General features: G+C 39.3%; 2 protein-coding genes across 2 annotated transcripts in view; one reads left to right on the plus strand and one right to left on the minus strand.

The window, feature by feature from the left end:
* The first annotated feature begins 1,381 nt into the window (after positions 1–1,381).
* Positions 1,382–14,866, plus strand: LOC134659004 (mucin-17-like). Its single transcript, XM_063514610.1, has 12 exons — positions 1,382–1,545; positions 2,115–2,335; positions 2,865–3,929; positions 5,920–6,225; positions 7,716–7,961; positions 8,260–8,658; positions 8,976–9,374; positions 9,692–10,111; positions 11,892–12,290; positions 12,875–13,273; positions 13,595–14,014; positions 14,427–14,866. The coding sequence occupies exons 1-12, from the start codon at positions 1,539–1,541 to the stop codon at positions 14,853–14,855; spliced, it is 4,710 nt and encodes a 1,569-aa protein (XP_063370680.1). The 5' UTR covers positions 1,382–1,538; the 3' UTR covers positions 14,856–14,866.
* A 1,379-nt stretch (positions 14,867–16,245) lies between these two features.
* The window catches only part of LOC134659005 (uncharacterized), a 237,202-nt gene continuing 232,241 nt past the window's right edge, over positions 16,246–21,206 (minus strand). The window contains exons 15-17 of the mRNA XM_063514611.1: positions 19,229–19,335; positions 17,413–17,486; positions 16,246–16,433 (exon numbers count right to left, since the gene is read on the minus strand). Of these exons, the coding sequence (XP_063370681.1) occupies positions 16,265–16,433; positions 17,413–17,486; positions 19,229–19,335 (350 nt within the window). The 3' untranslated portion in view covers positions 16,246–16,264. The remainder of the gene's footprint in view (positions 16,434–17,412; positions 17,487–19,228; positions 19,336–21,206) is intronic.

Raw genomic sequence — 21,206 nt, forward strand, 5'->3', positions numbered from 1 at the left:
TATTATCGCACTAGGGGAAGGTGGCGCAAGACAGGCCATCCGCCTTCATAGTAGCGCATTTGCAGTGTTGGCCGCCCTAGGCGCGAGGCCCTGTAGTAAGTACTAGCCGGCCCTTTCTCAGCAACCATCATATAGACTGCCGCCCCTAATATTTGGCCACCCTAGGCCCGGGCATACAGAAAAAATCTCCACTCCATACATCAGTTTTAGTACCAAAAAGACTATTAGCATCGAGTAGCGGAACTATCAGTACTGCTACTTGACAATAGATGTAGCAGTACTGATAGTTCCGCTACTCGATGCTAGATGTAGACACTGAAATTAATAGTCTGAACTGATGTATGGAATGAGCACTCTTGTCTTAATATATTTCTCTATGGCCCGGGCCTACCGGGCCTTAGGGCTAATGCGCCACTGCGTATTTATTCTAGAGTAAATAACAAATCATAAATGTGTTCACAGCTGATTCTGCGCTGCCACTATGATATTATCAGATTTTATGTTAAAAATGTAATGATATAATGCTACTTTAGTTTAGTGACTAAAGTGTGAACTTTCAATACACACTAAGTAATCAAAGTGTAGGGCCGGCCATATCTGTCGAAGGAATGACGACCGATGGGGCCAGCGAGTACCTACTGTTCTGGAGACCTCGACTGGGAAGCCGAGGCGACGAAAAACCACGAGCCAGATGGTCGGACGACATTAGAAAGACGGCAGGGACCTGGCAAAGAACCGCCGCGTACAGAACATGGAAATCCATGAAAGAGGCATATGTTCAGCAGTGGACGCAAATATGCTGAGAAGAGAAGAGAATCAAAGTGTATACAGGTCCCAATGTGAAGGCCAGCCACGCTTACCCGTGTGCCACACTTAGGTATCCGTATTGACCTTATATGAAGATAAGTCACTTAATAATTTATGAATTTTCCGAGCCTAATCTTATGACTCTTATGAGCAACCGATAAGTTCTTTACCCCATCCAATGATATTATAACTACAGATAGATTATAGGTATACATACTTACCTACGAAAAAAACTGTTATTTTTGATTAATGTTCGCATTCCATTCATCTTTGTCATACTCGTTATTAAACATGAGGTTGTCTCGTTCTCTTTCGTTAGCACGTGCATATTTCTCGCTTGCCTGGGCGCGACTAAAGGCAACTTGTACAATTTGTCACAAGGTGAGTGCTTCAATTTTGGAGCGTGTATATAACCTATCTTTAGATATAAGATCATAGATCCCATCTTGGCCCACCCTCCTCTACATAGGCCACCTACGAGCTACGTATATTATTTCACCTAAAGATTTACAGGATTAAGACTTCTTTATAACTTATAACATCGATACACCTAATAATCTACAAATTTTACATGCAATTAATCTTATCAATCTTGTATCTAAAAGAATTACAACTATATAATGAGAAGATAGGTGATAAAATATTCAGTTTGGTTCTTATTGAAAGACACTAAAGTGTTCCTTAAGAGCTGAAGTTTTTTTTTAATCCGTTGCGTCCCATCCGACGCCAAAATGATAGGTAAGTTTTATAAAAATAGTTTTCTACTACGTTTAGTAATACCCTCACTTTATTCAAGTTGGTTAGCTTAGGACTAGGTCAAGATGGAATCTTCTTTTTGACTGGCGTTTAACTATTACTTAACGATAGTCATCTTGGTCCACACAACTCAAAAAAACGACCCCATTTCGAGTTATCGGGAAAAAATCAACGATCCCTACGACTTATAAGAATCTCCTCCTCCAAAAGTCTCTTACAATAAAATAATCGCTCAATGTTCATTCCGCAACGTTACTATAGTTTGGCAAGCCATTTCCGTCAGTAGAAAACCCGGAAAATTAAAAAATGTCGAAACCAAGGGTTGACCTTCCACAGAAAATTTGAAGCTCGCGACCATGTAGGTTGCCTTGCCTGAGTAATAGGATGACTCACGGCGACCGGGCCGTGTCCGGGCCGGAGCTTCCGGAGCTTCGTTTTCTATGGAAAGCATCACGTGATCACCTGTTCTGTCATAGAAAAGTAAGCGCCGAAGCTCCGGCCCGAACACGGCCCGGTCTAACGTGAGTCATCCTAAAATTTTTTTTTTTCAGCAAAAATCCTAATTCTCGCCACGGTCGCCGTGGCCAACGCCAGACACGTCGTAGTGGAAACAGAGGGAGCTTCGACAACCAGTGACCTTTGTCCAGCGCAGGGCCACCACCTGCTTCCCCACGAGTGGGACTGCACCAAGTTCTACTACTGCGAGTATGGGCAGAAGTGGGTCACGCCAAGGGACTGTGCTCCGGGGACTGAGTTCTCATACGAAATTCAGGTATTACCTTAACTGATGTCCTTAACTGACCTTAACTAAAGGGTCCCTTTGTTTCCCATAAAGTTTTAAGTCATAATGTATTGTTTGTCATATTATCATTAGTCACAAAACTGAAACCGTTAACTTCTCAGAATTTTCGTAAGGTTATCCTATAGATAGGTTAGGTTTGTTTTATGGCAATCCTGAAAAGAGACGAGTTTCTGAACTAAATGAAATATGACTAACGAGAATGCGGGCAAACAATACATTATGACTTAAAACTCTTTGGGAAACAATAGAGACCCTAACTAAAGGAGGCAGTCAGCAACCTGAAGACATTGCTAGGTTTTGAGGAGGAACTGAGGTGGTTAGAGTAGAGCTACCTCGTTTTCACGCAAAATAGGCACAATTAATGGTTGTCGATAATATAACAGTAGGTCTCAAACTGGAAACAGAATCTGCGTTTCCCCCAGGGTCCCATTATCCAAGTGCATGTAGAAAATAAAGAGTTATTACACAAATTATATTATCTTTTCGCGTTCTCTTACAGACTTGTACACACCCGGTTGCTGCCAACTGCCAACTGTCAGGAGTGCCACCTACTTCCGAAGAGAGTGAGGAGTCAGCGGAGACCGAAGCACCAACTGAGGTCCCAAGCACAGAGGCAGCTACTTTAGGACCCGTCATTACCACTGAGGCCCCAACTGAGGTCCCAAGCACAGAGGCAGCTACTTTAGGACCCGTCATTACCACTGAGGCCCCAACTGAGGTCCCAAGCACAGAGGCAGCTACTTTAGGACCCGTCATTACCACTGAGGCCCCAACTGAGGTCCCAAGCACAGAGGCAGCTACTTTAGGACCCGTCATTACCACTGAGGCCCCAACTGAGGTCCCAAGCACAGAGGCAGCTACTTTAGGACCCGTCATTACCACTGAGGCCCCAACTGAGGTCCCAAGCACAGAGGCAGCTACTTTAGGACCCGTCATTACCACTGAGGCCCCAACTGAGGTCCCAAGCACAGAGGCAGCTACTTTAGGACCCGTCATTACAACTGAGGCCGCTACTGAGGTCCCAAGCACAGAGGCAGCTACTTTAGGACCCGTCATGACCACTGAGGCCCCAACTGAGGTCCCAAGCACAGAGGCAGCTACTTTAGGACCCGTCATGACCACTGAGGCCCCAACTGAGGTCCCAAGCACAGAGGCAGCTACTTTAGGACCCGTCATCACCACTGAGGCCTCAACTGAGGTGCCAAGCACAGAGGCAGCTACTTTAGGACCCGTCATGACCACTGAGGCCCCAACTGAGATCCCAAGCACAGAGGCAGCTACTTTAGGACCCGTCATCACCACTGAGGCCCCTACTGAGATCCCAAGCACAGAGGCAGCTACATTAAGTCCCGCCATAACCACTGAGGCCGCCACTGAGGCCACTACAGAGGCCGCAACAGAGGCCCCTGAAGTAGAACTGCTTCCCAACGGTTGCCCAGTGGACTTTGACATACATCAACTGCTGCCGCATGAGACTCGCTGCGACCAGTTCTACTACTGTGTGTTTGGGGAGAAGGTCGTCAGAGATTGCCCGCCTAATACAGCTTTCAACCCTGCTTTACAGGTATGTTAACTTCGATTTTTGAAGTGAAAACTTCTTTAGCGGCGCGGCGCTGTGCACTTTTTGAGGTGGGGAAATATGTCAAACTCGCGACAGATCACGTGACCGTAAGACGGACACGTGACCTGATCGAAAAACTGTTACAATGTCATTGAGTTTCTCTTTATTGATTTAAATGCCATCTAGTGAGTTTCCCTCTAACTGATATTAATATCTCAACTCGAGTACTAACAGTGATGTGCTTAGGGGTTTCAAGTAATGCGACGAAATAACGCTAGATGGCGTTAACCTCAATTATACATAGTGCTGCATACATTTTGCAGTAGTCATTGAGTTTTCACTTCTGCCGGGGTGCAACCCTTTTTTTTGTTACACCCAACAGCTATGACCATAGAGAAATATAAGTAAAGAAAGAGTGATAAACTCCATACATCAGTTTTCTTACAAAAACGCTAGTTATTTCGTAGTCAACATCTAACGTCAAGTAGTGGAACTATCAGTACCGCTATATCACAAGTGTCGCTACTGACGAAAAATTTAGTACTAAAACAATTTACAATTAATATTATAAGCAGAAGAAGTTGAAAACAGACTTCCGGTGCATCCGATTATAAAATTAGCTGAAAATTGTTGAGCATTAAAGTTTTTCTTTGCCGCGACATCTATTGTCAACTAGCAGAACTGATAATGTCCGCTACTTGACGCTAGATGTCGACTACTAAATAGCTCGCGTTTTGGTAAGAAAACTGATGTAAACTTATATTTCTCCATGGCTATATGACATACATTTAGGGAGCTAATTATAAGAAATTTTATAGAAATCGTAATATTCCATTTCCAAAATGATAGTTGTCTTTGTTTCCTGTGAAATTTTTGGTAGGATTATTGTTTATTATGATTTATTGATTAATTGACCTTTGTATAAAGTAATATTGCGCACAATGACGTAAGCCAGGATGCATGATGCATCATGGTTATCAACGGAAGAGATTATATTTCGATAGTGAATCAGGGTTGAGATTGGGACAAGTATCAGTGTGCAATAATTAATAAATTGTAATGGCGTTTGGTCGCTAGTGAAATCTAAAATAAAGATAATCTGACATAATATACATGTCAGAACTCACATCTATACGGGTCTTATCTGAATAAAGAATTTTATTAATTGGATTACATAGTTCCATTGTATTCTGTTATCAGTTACGATTTATAAAATTATCAGACGTTAATCCTATTAAGCTGATCGAATAATGCAAAAAAGTTGGTTTAATTAAAGCCTTATCAGACGGTCATATGGAGTAAGAACACCAGTATCTTAGATGGATTAATTTTATTTGCTGTAGGTACAAATTTTGCCAGTGTTTTTACTATCGGCCACACTGTTAACTGGCAGTTTGTATATCTTATTACAAAAGGCATAACTGGCATAAGGGCCACCGATAGACAGTTAAGTGTAAGGCCTGAGTGGACGCTCATGTCGGGCGTGCAGCGGGATGGGGCGTGCGGCGTGCATATCAAACAAATGTAAACGTATAGGAGCGGCCTTAGTGCACGCTGCTCAAATCACTTGTGAGCCCGACGCCACGCTGCACGCCCCGCCGAACGCCCCGCTCCGAGCGTCCACTCAGGCCTAAGAGTATTGCTGTTTGCCTATAGCGTAGGAATAGATTTTGATTTGGTTTTGTTTTATGATTGAACGAAACAAAACAAATGCAATTCTGTTTCTGAACGTGATTAAAATTTCATCGAACTTAACAATTACTTGCTATTACTATTAGCTTTCCGGCTCGCTGGAAAAAAAACTTTATACCTATAACTTTTTTTTCTTCTTATCATCTAATATTTCGATTCCGCTCGAGTAACTACACATTTAGCATCGTTGGCTCCCCAACTATATGTATAGGAAGGACCGCGCGACCGTGAGCTCTTATTTAGGATAGGTTTTCGACCAGATAATCGACAGAATACCCAACTAATCAATAACTGTTCCCAGGTTTGTGATCATCCTGAGAACGTTGACTGCGTTAACGCCTCCGGATCCTCAGACGAAGCCTCCGGATCCTCAGAGACTTCAGAAGAAGCCCCAGAATCCTCAGAGACTTCAGGAGAAGATCTCGAAGGCAGCGGAGAGGTTGACATAGGCGTTGAGGAATTCCTGCCGAACGGATGCCCTGCGGACTTCGATGTTCACAAGCTTCTGCCTCATGATTATGAATGTGCCAAGTTCTACTACTGCGTGTTTGGAGAAAAGGTCGAGAGGGACTGTGCCCCTGGAACATATTTCAGCCCTGCTTTACAGGTAAGTTGTACTACAAAATTGTTTCTAACTTTAACCACAGAATAAATAATAGTACTAGGTACAGAAGATTTACTATCTAACAAATCGCGTCTGTTACGATTACGACAGATATGGCCACTAGGTGGCGCAAGCGCTACGCGCGGCTTATGGCTAGCCACCAAAATTGGTGTGTTAAGACTGGTAAGTACGGATGTACTTTTAGGTATTTGTTGCGACGCGACGAAATCGCGGAGTGAGCCACGCCTGCTTTAACTTCAAAGGCTATTACAAGATTTACAAGTTCTATTACGGTGTGTTTGGGGAGACTGTTGTCTGTCTGGATCACAACAGCTGGTCATCACCACTCATCACTTTGTCAATTATTATAGAATTTCAACGAATTCAATTATTGGCGATTCTTATCTTCATTCGGTGTGGTAATGATGTACAATCTGCATTTTTTTTCGCGCATCTTTGTTAAATATGAATACCTACGATATAACTTCTATATAGTGGTGCAAAACGAAAAAAACTGGTTATTCGTAGATTTAAAAGACAAAAACAACACATTTCAACCGATTAACTTATCGGTCGTTAATTGGATTAGCCGAGAGATTAGTAGATTATTAAATTTATTAATAATACAGTAGTAGGTAAATAAAGATACTAATATTATATCATGGTTGCTACACGTGTTAACGAACAATACCTAAAATACCCAGAACTGGGGAACAAATCAAATTATCTTTATTTCAGTTTAATACCTAAAATGAAATATGCACAATAGGTACCTACCTACCTAACCTAATCCGATATTTCATAAGTGTAAGGCCTGAGTGGACGCTCATGTTGGGCGTGCAGCGGGGCGGGGCGTGCGGCGTGCATGTTAAACAAATGCAAACGTATAGCAGCGGCCTTAGTGCACGCTGCTCAAATCACTTGTAAGCCCGACGCCACGCTGCACGCCCCGCCGAACGCTCCGCTCCGAGCGTCCACTCAGGCCTTACACTAACAAAGACAATACCGAAATATTTCCCATAAAAAAATCTACGAAATAAACCAAGCCTATACTTAAACTTAAATTAAACTTTTAGGTATTTTTATAGATTATTTAGATATATTATAATACTATAAGATAGGAGATAGTTTACTAAATTACTACGCAAGAATTTCAAAGACTGGGTTAAGCATTTTACTAAATGCAGTAAAACGGCAGTTTTTTTATAACTTTTAAATTTCATCGCAAAACACCCGCAACCTTAGTAAAAAAAACCTTACTGTATATTATTTTACTGTATTGATATTCTCAATATTACATTATACCCTTTGTACAACAATGGACCAATAAGTCAGGTACCCACTGAAAATCAGCGTCATGGCTTGCCGTGGCATTATGCTGAGTGGGGATCCTGTTTAGCATCTACGTTGTGTTGTATATGTGTGTATTTTAAAGTATTGTGTTGTATTTAGATGTTAAATAAATGTATTTTCTTTCTTTCTTTCTATTACAGGTTTGCGACTTCCCCGAAAATGTAGTGTGCGTGGGCAAAGCCGGTTCTAGCATTGAGGCCTCGAGTGAAGAAAAATCGGCCTCTGAAGAAGTAGGCCCCACCCTACCCAACGGATGCCCTGCTGACTTCGATGTTCATCAGCTGTTGCCTCATGAAAGCGATTGTGCCAAGTTCTACTACTGTGTGTTCGGAGAGAAGGTCGAGAGGGATTGTGCCCCTGGCACTCATTTCAGCCCTACTTTACAGGTAACTTGAATTACAAAATGTCGAATTGTGAAGTGGATGAATTTAACATCCTTGAATTCCCAATCAAATATGAATATTACTTTGTTTTTTGTTTCAAAAAATTTAATTCAACTATTGTTTGTTGTCATTCTATATATCCCGTCAGCATTTAAGCAAAAAATTAAGCATTTATTGATTAATTAATATGTCAATATATCAATAGGATATGGCTCACGAAGTACCTGATATGCTGATATATTTGCAGAATTTCAATTTATAAAATAAAACCATGATTATAAAGACTTAAAAAAAATCACAGGTATGCGTCTGGCCAGAAGACGCTGGATGTGCCAATGCCGGCAGCAACGAAAACGAATCTACAGGAAGCGCTGAGAATGGAAACAGCCAAGAAAACAGCGACGAAAATGGTAACAGTGAAGAAACTAACAACAGCAGCGAGGAAGTCACTACTACCACTACCGCTGCCCCTGAAACTGACCCCACCACCCCTGCAACTAACTCCACCACCCCTGCTCCCATAACCTTGCCTACTGAAGCACCAGAAATAGAATTGCTGCCTAACGGATGCCCTGCTGACTTCGATGTTCATCAGCTATTGCCTCATGAAAGCGATTGTGCCAAGTTCTACTACTGCGTGTTTGGAGAGAAGGTCGAGAGAGATTGTGCCCCTGGGACTCATTTCAGCCCTACTTTACAGGTAACTTGAATTACAAAATGTCGAATTGTGAAGTGGATGAATTTAACATCCTTGAATTCCCAATCAAATATGAATATTACTTTGTTTTTTGTTTCAAAAAATTTAATTCAACTATAGTTTGTTGTCATTCTATCCATCCCGTCAGCCAAGACACAATAATTAAAAAGTTTTGTATTAGAAAAAAAATTGGAGCATTTATTGATTAATTAATTTATCAATAGGATATGGCTCACGAAGTACCTGATATGCTGATATATTTGCAGAATTTCAATTTATAAAATAGAACCATAAGTATAAAGACTTAAAAAAATTCACAGGTATGCGTCTGGCCAGAAGACGCTGGATGTGCCAACGCCGGCAGCAACGAAAACGAATCTACAGGAAGCGCTGAGAATGGAAACAGCCAAGAAAACAGCGACGAAAATGGTAACAGTGAAGAAACTGATAACAGCAGCGAAGAAGTCACTACTACCACTACCGCTGCCCCTGAAACTGACCCTACCACCCCTGCAACTGACTCCACCACCCCTGCACCCATAACTTTGCCTACTGAAGCGCCAGAAATAGAATTGCTGCCTAACGGATGCCCTGCTGACTTCGATGTTCATCAGCTATTGCCTCATGAAAGCGATTGTGCCAAGTTCTACTACTGCGTGTTTGGAGAGAAGGTCGAGAGAGATTGTGCCCCTGGGACTCATTTCAGCCCTACTTTACAGGTAACTTGAATTACAAAATGTCGAATTGTGAAGTGGATGAATTTAACATCCTTGAATTCCCAATCAAATATGAATATTACTTTGTTTTTTGTTTCAAAAAATTTAATTCAACTATAGTTTGTTGTCATTCTATCCATCCCGTCAGCCAAGACACAATAATTAAAAAGTTTTGTATTAGAAAAAAAATTGGAGCATTTATTGATTAATTAATTTATCAATAGGATATGGCTCACGAAGTACCTGATATGCTGATATATTTGCAGAATTTCAATTTATAAAATAGAACCATAATTATAAAGACTTAAAAAAATTCACAGGTATGCGTCTGGCCAGAAGACGCTGGATGTGCCAACGCCGGCAGCAACGAAAACGAATCTACAGGAAGCGCTGAGAATGGAAACAGCCAAGAAAACGGCGACGAAAATGGTAACAGTGAAGAAACTGACAACAGCAGCGAAGAAGTCACTACTACCACTACCGCTGCCCCTGAAACTGACCCTATCACCCCTGCAACTGACCCCACCACCCCTGCAACTAACTCCACCACCCCAGCACCCATAACGTTGCCTACTGAAGCACCAGAAATAGAATTGCTGCCTAACGGATGCCCTGCTGACTTCGATGTTCATCAGCTATTGCCTCATGAAAGCGATTGTGCCAAGTTCTACTATTGCGTGTTTGGAGAGAAGGTCGAGAGGGATTGTGCCCCTGGAACTCATTTCAGCCCTACTTTACAGGTAACTTGAATTACAAAATGTCGAATTGTGAAGTGGATGAATTTAACATGGTTTACTAATGAATGGGCCAAAAACGTTTCCCAAAGTATCACATCCCAAACTATGTTTCCCAAATTATCATTTCCCAAAAAAATGTTTGGCAGAACAACTTATCGCAATTTTTCAGTTAGCAATAGTCTTTTTTGGCAAGTTATTGTTTAGCAAATAATTACTTGGTCAAGTTTCATTTTACAAAGTATTATTTAGTCAAATGTATCATTAAGCATAACTTACATGTCCCAAAATATTACATGGCATACAATTTACATACCAATAGAGGGCCTGCAGTATTTTTATTTTTGTTTTCATTTGAAATACTTTTCCCGACCTTGGTTTTTTTATCATTTTGGTTATGTTTTACGCAAACGGATGTCATTTGTTGAACCATGAATTCTATGCATTTCGCTCTTACTGACATATTAGTGCGAGCGAGATGTAGGTACTATAGAAAGTAAATTACATGGTTACGTATATGTCAGTGTTTACACTGTCAGTGACTCATGGTTCGGGGTACTGAATGGTAACCGTAAAGTTCCAATTTTAAAAGTCACGTATTTAACCGGTCAACTAATTAATCGAATTTGGGTAGTTTAAAAAAATAGAAATGGCTACTAAAATTAATAGTTTGGCAACAAAAACGGAGCCTTAAAATATATCAATATGAGTTGTATTTTAATGCCGTTACAGCTTTTGATTATTTTTAGGCAGGTACCAAGTATTTGTTTGGCAACTGAATTAATATATTGGAGACCATTTATGAAGCACATTTAAAAAAGAAAACGGCTATCTATTAATTAAAAAAATAAGTTCTTTTAAAATATTTAGTTTGGTCATTACACGGTCAACCTAACACGCTCCTCGCTTCGCTCGTCGTCGCACCTATCTGTTGACTCTAGCAGAACACAGTGGTAACTATTGAAATTATTAATTAAAATTTTAAAGATCTAATGGTATGACATTTTGATGATTAAAAATTTAAAAAACATTTTTTTGGTACTGCATTGTACCTACCTACTATAACTTAATTTATGAAGATTACCCCCAATCTGCATTACACAGAACTGTGATTTTAATATTATTTCCAGTTAGAATCATTCATCTTTCGACCCTAATACGAGAAAAAAAGTGTCCCCAAAATTTCATACAAATGCAGCAAAAACGAACGAACGAATTTAGGTTCAAATTTAAATAGTGCCTATTTGCCAAATTTGCGAAGTAACAATTTGAGCAAACATCTTTTTGGAATATAATATTAGCCAATAAAAAACGTTTGCCAAATAAGTTTTTGTCCTAATAACATTTGACAAAGTAAAATTATGCCAAATGATAATTTGACCAAATAAGTTATATGCGAAGTGTAACTTTGCTAAAGGTTCCTTTGGGAAATGAAACTATTGCGATAAGTTTGTTGGGAAGTGAAATTTGGCGAAATGTATTTGGGCCAAACGGAAGTACACCATTTAACATCCTTAAATTCCCAATCAAATATAAATATTACTTTGTTTTTTGTTTCAAAAAATTTAATTCAACTATTGTTTGTTGTCAGTCTATCTATGCCGTCAGACAGGACACAATAATTAAAAAGTTTTGTATAAGAATTTTTTTAAAGCATTTTTGATTAATTAATATGTCAATATATCAATAGGATATGGCTCACAAAGTACCTGATATGCTGATATATTTGCAGAATTTCAATTTATAAAATAAAACCATGATTATAAAGACTAAAAAAAATTCACAGGTATGCGTCTGGCCAGAAGACGCTGGATGTGCCAACGCCGGCAGCAACGAAAACGAATCTACAGGAAGCGCTGAGAATGGAAACAGCCAAGAAAACAGCGACGAAAATGGTAACAGTGAAGAAACTGATAACAGCAGCGAAGAAGTCACTACTACCACTACCGCTGCCCCTGAAACTGACCCTACCACCCCTGCAACTGACTCCACCACCCCTGCACCCATAACTTTGCCTACTGAAGCGCCAGAAATAGAATTGCTGCCTAACGGATGCCCTGCTGACTTCGATGTTCATCAGCTATTGCCTCATGAAAGCGATTGTGCCAAGTTCTACTACTGCGTGTTTGGAGAGAAGGTCGAGAGAGATTGTGCCCCTGGCACTCATTTCAGCCCTACTTTACAGGTAACTTGAATTACAAAATGTCGAATTGTGAAGTGGATGAATTTAACATCCTTGAATTCCCAATCAAAGATGAATATTACCTACTTTGTTTTTTGTTTCAAAAAATTTAATTCAACTATAGTTTGTTGTCATTCTATCAATCCCGTCAGCCAAGACACAATAATTAAAAAGTTTTGTATTAGAAACAATTGGAGCATTTATTGATTAATTAATTTATCAATAGGATATGGCTCACGAAGTACCTGATATGCTGATATATTTAAATAAATAAATAAATATTGGGGGACATCTTACACAGATCAACCTAGCCCCAAACTAAGCCAAGCTTGTACTATGGGTACTAGGCGACGATATACATACTTATATAGATAAATACATACTTATATACATAGAAAACATCCATGACTCCGGAACAAATATTAGTGTTTATCACACAAATAAATGCCCTTACCGGGATTCGAACCCAGGACCATCGGCTTAGCAGGCAGGGTCACTACCCACTAGGCCAGACCGGTCGTCAAACTTTGCAGAATTTTAATTTATAAAATAAAACCATAATTATAAAGACTTAAAAAAATTCACAGGTATGCGTCTGGCCAGAAGACGCTGGATGTGCCAACGCCGGCAGCAACGAAAACGAATCTACAGGAAGCGCTGAGAATGGAAACAGCCAAGAAAACAGCGACGAAAATGGTAACAGTGAAGAAACTGATAACAGCAGCGAAGAAGTCACTACTACCACTACCGCTGCCCCTGAAACTGACCCTACCACCCCTGCAACTGACTCCACCACCCCTGCACCCATAACTTTGCCTACTGAAGCGCCAGAAATAGAATTGCTGCCTAACGGATGCCCTGCTGACTTCGATGTTCATCAGCTATTGCCTCATGAAAGCGATTGTGCCAAGTTCTACTACTGCGTGTTTGGAGAGAAGGTCGAGAGAGAATGTGCCCCTGGGACTCATTTCAGCCCTACTTTACAGGTAACTGGAATTACAAAATGTCGAATTGTGAAGTGGATGAATTTAACATCCTTGAATTCCCAATCAAATATGAATATTACTGTGTTTTTTGTTTCAAAAATTTCATTCAACTATTGTTTGTTGTCATTCTATCCATCCCGTCAGCCAAGACACAATAATTAAAAAGTTTTGTATTAGAAAAAAAAAAGCATTTATTGATTAATTAATATGTCAATATATCAAAAGGATATGGCTCACGAAGTACCTGATATGCTGATATATTTGCAGAATTTCAATTTATAAAATAAAACCATGATTATAAAGACTTAAAAAAAATCACAGGTATGCGTCTGGCCAGAAGACGCTGGATGTGCCAATGCCGGCAGCAACGAAAACGAATCTACAGGAAGCGCTGAGAATGGAAACAGCCAAGAAAACAGCGACGAAAATGGTAACAGTGAAGAAACTGACAACAGCAGCGAAGAAGTCACTACTACCACTACCGCTGCCCCTGAAACTGACCCTACCACCCCTGCAACTGACCCCACCACCCCTGCAACTAACTCCACCACCCCAGCACCCATAACTTTGCCTACTGAAGCACCAGAAATAGAATTGCTGCCTAACGGATGCCCTGCTGACTTCGATGTTCATCAGCTATTGCCTCATGAAAGCGATTGTGCCAAGTTCTACTACTGCGTGTTCGGAGAGAAGGTCGAGAGAGATTGTGCCCCTGGAACTCATTTCAACCCTACTTTACAGGTAACTTGAATTACAAAATAGTGTTTAACTGCATAGAATAATCGAGGTGAAAGGGGTTTAAACTCCTTACTTCACTGGCTCATCAATTGACCCAAAAAATTATATTAAGTCCCACATGAATCTTACAAAAATTAATTTGTTGTACCTATAAAGAATTAAACATTAACACATTCAATGCCGAAAACCCGACTATCGGGTATTTTATGATTTCGTTCCCAGGCCGGACGACCCGATAATCGGGATCGTGGTACTACAGCTTTATGTGACGAAATTGTAGTGGCCTGGCGCGGGTGTCTTGTTTGGCTGGGTGGCAATAAATGTGTTTAAACACTTGCTACTTGCTCAGTAGATTGCCTATAAAGTGTCATATAGACAATCTACTGTGTCATTTTAATTTTTAACTTTTTCTCAGGTGTGCGACAGGCCGGAAAACGCTGGATGTGCCAACATCGGCGGCGGAGAAGGATCTGGTGACAGCGCCGAGAATGGAAGCCAAGACGCCAGCAATGAAAATAACAACCAAGAATCTGGAGCTAACGAAAGCGCTGAAAGCGGCAGTCAACAAGAATCAGACAAATGTAAGACTGCTTGCAATGTAGGTGCATGGGCCCACGAACATGATTGCGACAAATTCTGGCGCTGTGACGGAGAAAACGCGGTCTTAGGCACATGCGCTGAAGGTCTACATTTCAATGTGCAGACTCAGACTTGCGATTTCATCTGCAATGCTGGCTGTGTGAGAGATGATGTACAAAGTACTGCGGAAAAAGAAGGTTTGAAGTTGTTCCTGCCTTGGAATAAGGTTGATAAGACTATCAGAAAATTATATCTTGGACAGTAGTCATTCTTGAATCTTTAGTTCAGCCATAGAGAAATATAGTAAGACAAGAGTACATCATCCATACATCAGTTTTGGTCTTATGCTAAACAACATAAGACTTTCCGGTCGGTGCTACATCTATTGTCAAGTAGCAGTACTGATCATTCCGCTACTCGATGCTACATGTCTACATATAAAATTAATAGTCTTTTTGGTACCAAAACTGATGTATGGAGACTATGGAGTGAGCAATCTATGTATTTTTTTCTCTATGGTTCAGTTTAAATAAATACATACATCTTGAATTGGAATATTCTGGTAAAATTTTACTGGACTGATATTATATTTATTTGTTTTTATAAACCCGAAAATATATAGTTTGTCAAAGGACTGTCTCATTTCAAACATAGACAGAGAGAATCATACTATCTTTGTATTATTCTCTCATTAGTAATAGCACCCAAAAGAAAAGGATGAGTACAGTTTTTTTTTGTTCTTATTTACTGACAAATTGGTTTGACCTTTTATATATATACTTGGTCAACCAGATCTTGACAGTAGAAAAAGGCGGCAAATTTCAAAAATGTAGGCGCGAAGGGATATCGTCCCATAGAAAATTTCGCGCGTTTTTTTACTGACAGGATTTGGTTGACCAGCTATAAATTACTAGGCGATTGTGTATTAAATAAAATTGTTTTAACATTGTTAACTACATTCATAATTATTGAAAAATAAAAACATTGAAACATTGTACGATTTTTTTTTAAGTTTATTTTCATAAACATCACCTTTATTTTATTGCAACTATCATTTAAAGTGCTAGCAAGAGCTAACTTGGAAAATTCCCGGAAAAAGGGGTTACAATTTAAAAATGGTTCAATCAACTATTTCTTGTTGTTATTCTGTCCCATCAGCGAGGAGACAAAAGTAGCATAGATTGTTAGAAGAACTGCTGTACCATGTTCTACTAACATGCTCAGTAGATGTCCCATTATGGAAAGGTCTTAACTACCATAAAATGCAAGTTTGGTTCATTTAAATACGGAAAACCTAGAATTTTAAGAGTGACTCAGGAGACCGTAACCATAGCAACGTGTGACAAGAAAAAGTTGATTAACCCAAATAGAATCCTTACCGTTAAGGCATAGATAAATATAGTAAGACAAGAGTGCTCACTCCATACATCAGTGTTGATACCAAAAAGACTATTAGCATCTAGATCTAGCATCGAGTAGCGGAACTATCAGTACTGCTACATCTATTGTCAAGTAGCAGTACTGATAGTTCGGCTACTCGATGCTAGATGTAGACACTGAAATTAATAGTCTGAACTGATGTATGGAGTGAGCACTCTTGCGTTACTATATTTCTCTTTGGTTAAGGTGAGTGAAATGATAGCAAAAACGCCAGTTATTTTAAATAATTTATTATCAGTCATCATCGTCATCATCATCATCATCATCGGCCCTCTGCTTCAGCTTAACCTCCAGTTCCTTCGCCGGGTTAAACACTCCGTTGGTCTGAGTGTTGCAAATGAAGCAACGGGTCGATTTCTTGTAGTTTTCCAAGGCGCATTTTTCACAGAAGTAGTGTTTACATCTGAAAAGTACATGTCCGTACATGTTTTGTGATCGTCACGAATAAAAATCTTTTATCTTTATCTAAAAACTAGCGACCCGCCCCGGCTTTGCACGGGTTAACAAATTATACATAAACCTTCCTCTTGAATCACTCTATCTATATAAAAACAACCGCATCAATATCCGTTGCGTAGTTTTAAAGATCTAAGCATACAGCCAGACAGACAGCGGGAAGCGACTTTTTTTTATACTATGTAGTGATAAAATGGTGTTCAAATAAACCGGTAAATGTAGATAACAAATTAAATTCAAAGCAAATCAGAAGAAACCGGCCAGGTGCGAGTCGGACTCGCGCTCGAAGGGTTCCGTACCGTTACGCAAAAAACGGTAAAAAAAATCACGTTTGTTGTATGGGAGCCCCACTTAAATATTTATTTTATTCTGTTTTTAGTAGGTAGGTAAAGTATTTGTTGTTATAGCGGCAACAGAAATACATCTGTGAAAATATCAACTGCCTAGCTATCACGGCCTGGTGACAGACAGACAGACGGAAAATCATATTCATCGTCTTTCTCTCATTTACTTTGTAGTTGAACCAAAAACCTTATTATAGTCAGTGTAAAAAGTAACAGTGGACCGACCGCTCAAGAAGACAGTTTACACAACTAACTTACACTTGACTTAGGTACTATGACACGCTAGCCCTGTAAGTAGTACCGAGCTACTAACAATGACGATGTATGCAGCTCGGGTGCGCGCGACCCACCTCGCACCCCGCACGATTGCCTGTCTGACTATCTAGAGTGGAATTACTGTATTGTTTTATAGAATGTTATATGGGGCGTTATCTATGAAAAGGGACCGAATTGTCGATGGCGCTTACGCCGCACAGCGTCGCGCGGCATTGTATTTATATCGGAGCATCGTTGCTAATGGCGTAAGCGCCATCGACAGGTCCCTTTTCATAGATAACGCCACATATAGTTATATTTACTTACTTTGTGACAACGGGGTCTGTGAAACTACTCCGGCATATGAAACATCGGAACGGCAACTCATCATCACTATGTATCTGTAATGTAGATAAGTTATTATAAATTACCTAATTATAGAACGATAATAATAAATTGCTTGGGCCCTGCCCCGCTGCCGGCGGCATTGTAGGTTAAGTTTTTTTATAATGTGTGTATTTTTATATGGTTTTTTTATATTTTTGTAATGTTTTGTAAGTGTTTTGGTATTGTACTTTTATACTCACATTGTAAAACCCGAACCTAAGACCCAAGTAAAATAAAGATAATAATTGCTCTGTTATTTAGACTACGACAATATTTAAATACTTCAGACGATTTAAAAGCGCTTGTTGCTAGCAACAAGCGCCTTCTTGAAGAAACTATATTTTGACTTTACTTTGACCTAATATAGCATTCTCATAATTTTCAGAAGTATTTATAAAAGAATACAATACAATACTATTTATTGCACAACTCACACAGTTTACAATACATGTAGGATTCAAATAAAGACAATTGGATAGAGTTAACAACAGGCGGTCTTATCGCTTAAGTGCGATCTCTTCCAGACTACCTTTGGTTAGTAAGAAGCAATAAAATTAGAATATGCATTAGGTGGTGCAAAGAATCGCATTACGTAAGCGACATTCTAGTGGATTCTTTCTAAATTAGATTGACGACCGGTCTGGCCTAGTGGGTGACCCTGTCTGTGAAGCCGATGGTATTGGGTTCAAATCCAAGTAAGGGCATTTATTTGTGTGATGAGCACAGATATTTGTTCCAGAATCGTGGATGTTTTCTATGTATTTAAGTAAATATTTGTTTTATTACATATATCGTTGTCTGGTAGGAACCCACAATACAATCCTTCTTGAGCTTACCGTGGGACTTAGTCAATTTGTGTACAAATGTCCCTATAATATTTATTTTAAGAATAAGAATAAGAAATGTTTATTGCCACGTACAAGCGGTGGTGGCCGAGTGGATATGACGCCCGACTTTCAATCCGGAGGTCGCGGGTTCGAATCCTGGCTCGTACCAATGAGTTTTTCGGAACTTATGTACGAAATATGTATTTGATATTTACCACTAGCTTTTCGGTGAAGGAAAACATCGTGAGGAAACCTGCATACATCTGCGAAGAAATTCAAAGGTGTATGTGAAGTCCCCAATCCGCATTGGGCTAGCGTGGGGACTATAGCCCGAGCCCTCTCGCGCGTGAGAGGAGGCCTGTGCCCAGCAGTGGGACGTATAATCAATTGGTTCATTTAAATGTAAATTTAAAAAACACATTTTAACCTTACAAAAAATATAGTTATGGGTATACTCCTGTGCCATATATCCCTACTAGAACGAACGCCTGCTAAATAATTTATTTCACCTTGTAAGCCAGATAAACCAGATTAATGACTGTTTAGGTACCGTAGTTTGTTATTTAAGTTTTTAATTGAATAATAATTATAGCCTTATTAAATTTACTTGCAACTTTTGCACTTATATAAAATTTGTACCTTAGCGTGTAGTTGCGCTCTCTCGGGAGGGTTTCCACGGAAGACCAGCGTCGAGATCCTTAGATGGTATCTTGACATTACGCTGAGTGGAGACCTTTTCAGTGACGCTTAATAATAAATTAGTTCTGTTGTCTCATGTAATACCTAAATTTAAGCGTTTTCTGAATAAATTTCTTCTATTCTATTCTATTCTATTCTATAAAGGCTGAATTATTATTATTATATTATTATATATTATTGCCACGTACATGAAAATTTACATTTTACATTTATTTAGATTTGTACTGTACCTCGTAGTCAGAGTCCCCGCCCCCTCCCCCCTCGGGCGCTACCTCCTCCCTCTCCAGTTGCCAACCGTGTTTATAATCCGATCGATCGTGCAGGAATTTACACGAATCTGTTGACAAAGGTTCAATAGGCTACATGACTAATTTTCAGGGGTCGGACAAAAAGAGCCGATGACGTAAAAATGACGTAATCTTGCACACAGGATGATGCTTGAGTTTGTATTTAAACTTCCGTGTGACATGTAGTAACAAAGTAGTATTAATGAAGTAACAAAATAATCGTAAATAAATCCATGGAATTAATAATACAGGTGGTAGGGTGATGTAGTGAATAAAATAAATTTCTTCGTTGGTATATCTTGATTACAGCAAGAGCAGTATACGTGTTTGTCACGTACCTCCAAAAACGGAAAATTGCCACAATATTCGAGTACAGATGACATTTTAGAGCGTTTTCTTATACATTAGTAAATATACATTTTAGCTAAATATAATCGTGAAGATACAATAGCTAAACAATAACGAAGTCAATTTATTGTTCATCTGATTGACAATGTGTCAGTCAAAAACGTACTTACTCATTTCAAGTGGCGATATTGTTTAATAAAGAGGTTGATAAATGATAAGTGATAATTGTTTATGAAAATCAAAAATACTATTTGAAATCATCCTATAAGTGGTTTGACGTCATCCGCACTTTTTGTCCGACCCCTGCTAATTTTCATTTATGGTATCAATCGATCGGGTTTGTTTTTAGGATCAAATGTCTATATGGGACCCATTGCATTAAAGTAACACAAAAGTCAGAAATTGTAGTCAAAGGCCGACAGTCGCACTTCACTCGCGAAACGCCCTATACAAAACGGCGAGGGGCCGTGACGTCATCGCCCATCTTGTAGTATGGACAAAACAAGAAAATTGCGTTTTTGTCGGTGAAATATTGCGTTTATGTATATAGTTGCTATACAATATTTTTTTGGATGAAATGTAAGGAATCGAATGGTACCCTTACTTTTATCGTTTTTGGAAGTTAAAAAAACTTAAATTTTGAAACTTTCAGGTCCTGTATTTTTGTAATTTTTCAATATTTTATTTGAATATCCACATTATTGTGATAAATTGCTCGTTTGCTATCTATTTTACTAGATTTTGTTATAAAATTCAACATGTGTCATCATCCCTATTGAGAGTTATCACTTTAACCTTTTGGACGCCAATGACCGATAAAACCGCACCGTAGGTCCAACGCCAAAGACCGATTAATCGGTCACAGACCACAGAGCAACATCGACCTACGTGCATATACATAAAGTTCAACTTCGGTTTTGACACTTCAATGATGTGGCGTCTGAGTGACAGCGTTTGTGTTTGCGCGGTGTGCATGGGCCCTAATATTATTAACTTATTACTTACATAAAAATATTATTTTGAAATAGTATTTTATGCAACCGTTGTTTAAGAGTGGTCAAAAAAGGTGAGTAGCGTGAGTAACAATTTGAGGCGAAGCCGAAAATTGTTAATAAAGACGCCACGAGTATTTTTTGACTCAGTTAAACAAAGTTGCATACAATACTTTTTCTACGACCAAGCACTTACTTTGAAATAAAATTGTAAATTTAACAAATATTTTTCATTCAAGAAGTAGCAAAGAATGGAGGGTACGGGCGGGAAAAGTATGAATGAAATAAAAAAAACATGTCTATGGTTCACTCATCTGTCAGAGATGACAATTAAAATTAGGTTGGCAACAATGTATTTCATACAATATTTTTTAAGTGGTGATTAAACGAAGTATCGTAAAAGTGCCAAAAAGATACTGCGTGTATGCACAAATACTTTTTTGGGGAATAGACTAAAGACTTGTCTTGACAACTATAAGATAGGGGTTTAAAGATGTGTGCACGACCCTTTAAATGACAAATAAAAGTACGGGAGTAGAAAAAGAATTTTTTTATACAATCTATTGCCGCTGACTGTACTT

This window comes from Cydia amplana, chromosome 24 (assembly GCF_948474715.1).
Source record: "Cydia amplana chromosome 24, ilCydAmpl1.1, whole genome shotgun sequence".
Classification (NCBI taxonomy): Eukaryota; Metazoa; Arthropoda; class Insecta; order Lepidoptera; family Tortricidae; genus Cydia; species Cydia amplana.

What these genes read in the sequence shown, in the direction of transcription:
- LOC134659004 (XM_063514610.1), top strand. An exon ending in ATTTCAGCCCTGCTTTACAG is followed by an intron (nt 6,226 to 7,715) that starts GTAAGTTGTACT and finishes TTTCTATTACAG; the next exon opens with GTTTGCGACTTCCCCGAAAA. An exon ending in ATTTCAGCCCTACTTTACAG is followed by an intron (nt 8,659 to 8,975) that starts GTAACTTGAATT and finishes AAAAATTCACAG; the next exon opens with GTATGCGTCTGGCCAGAAGA.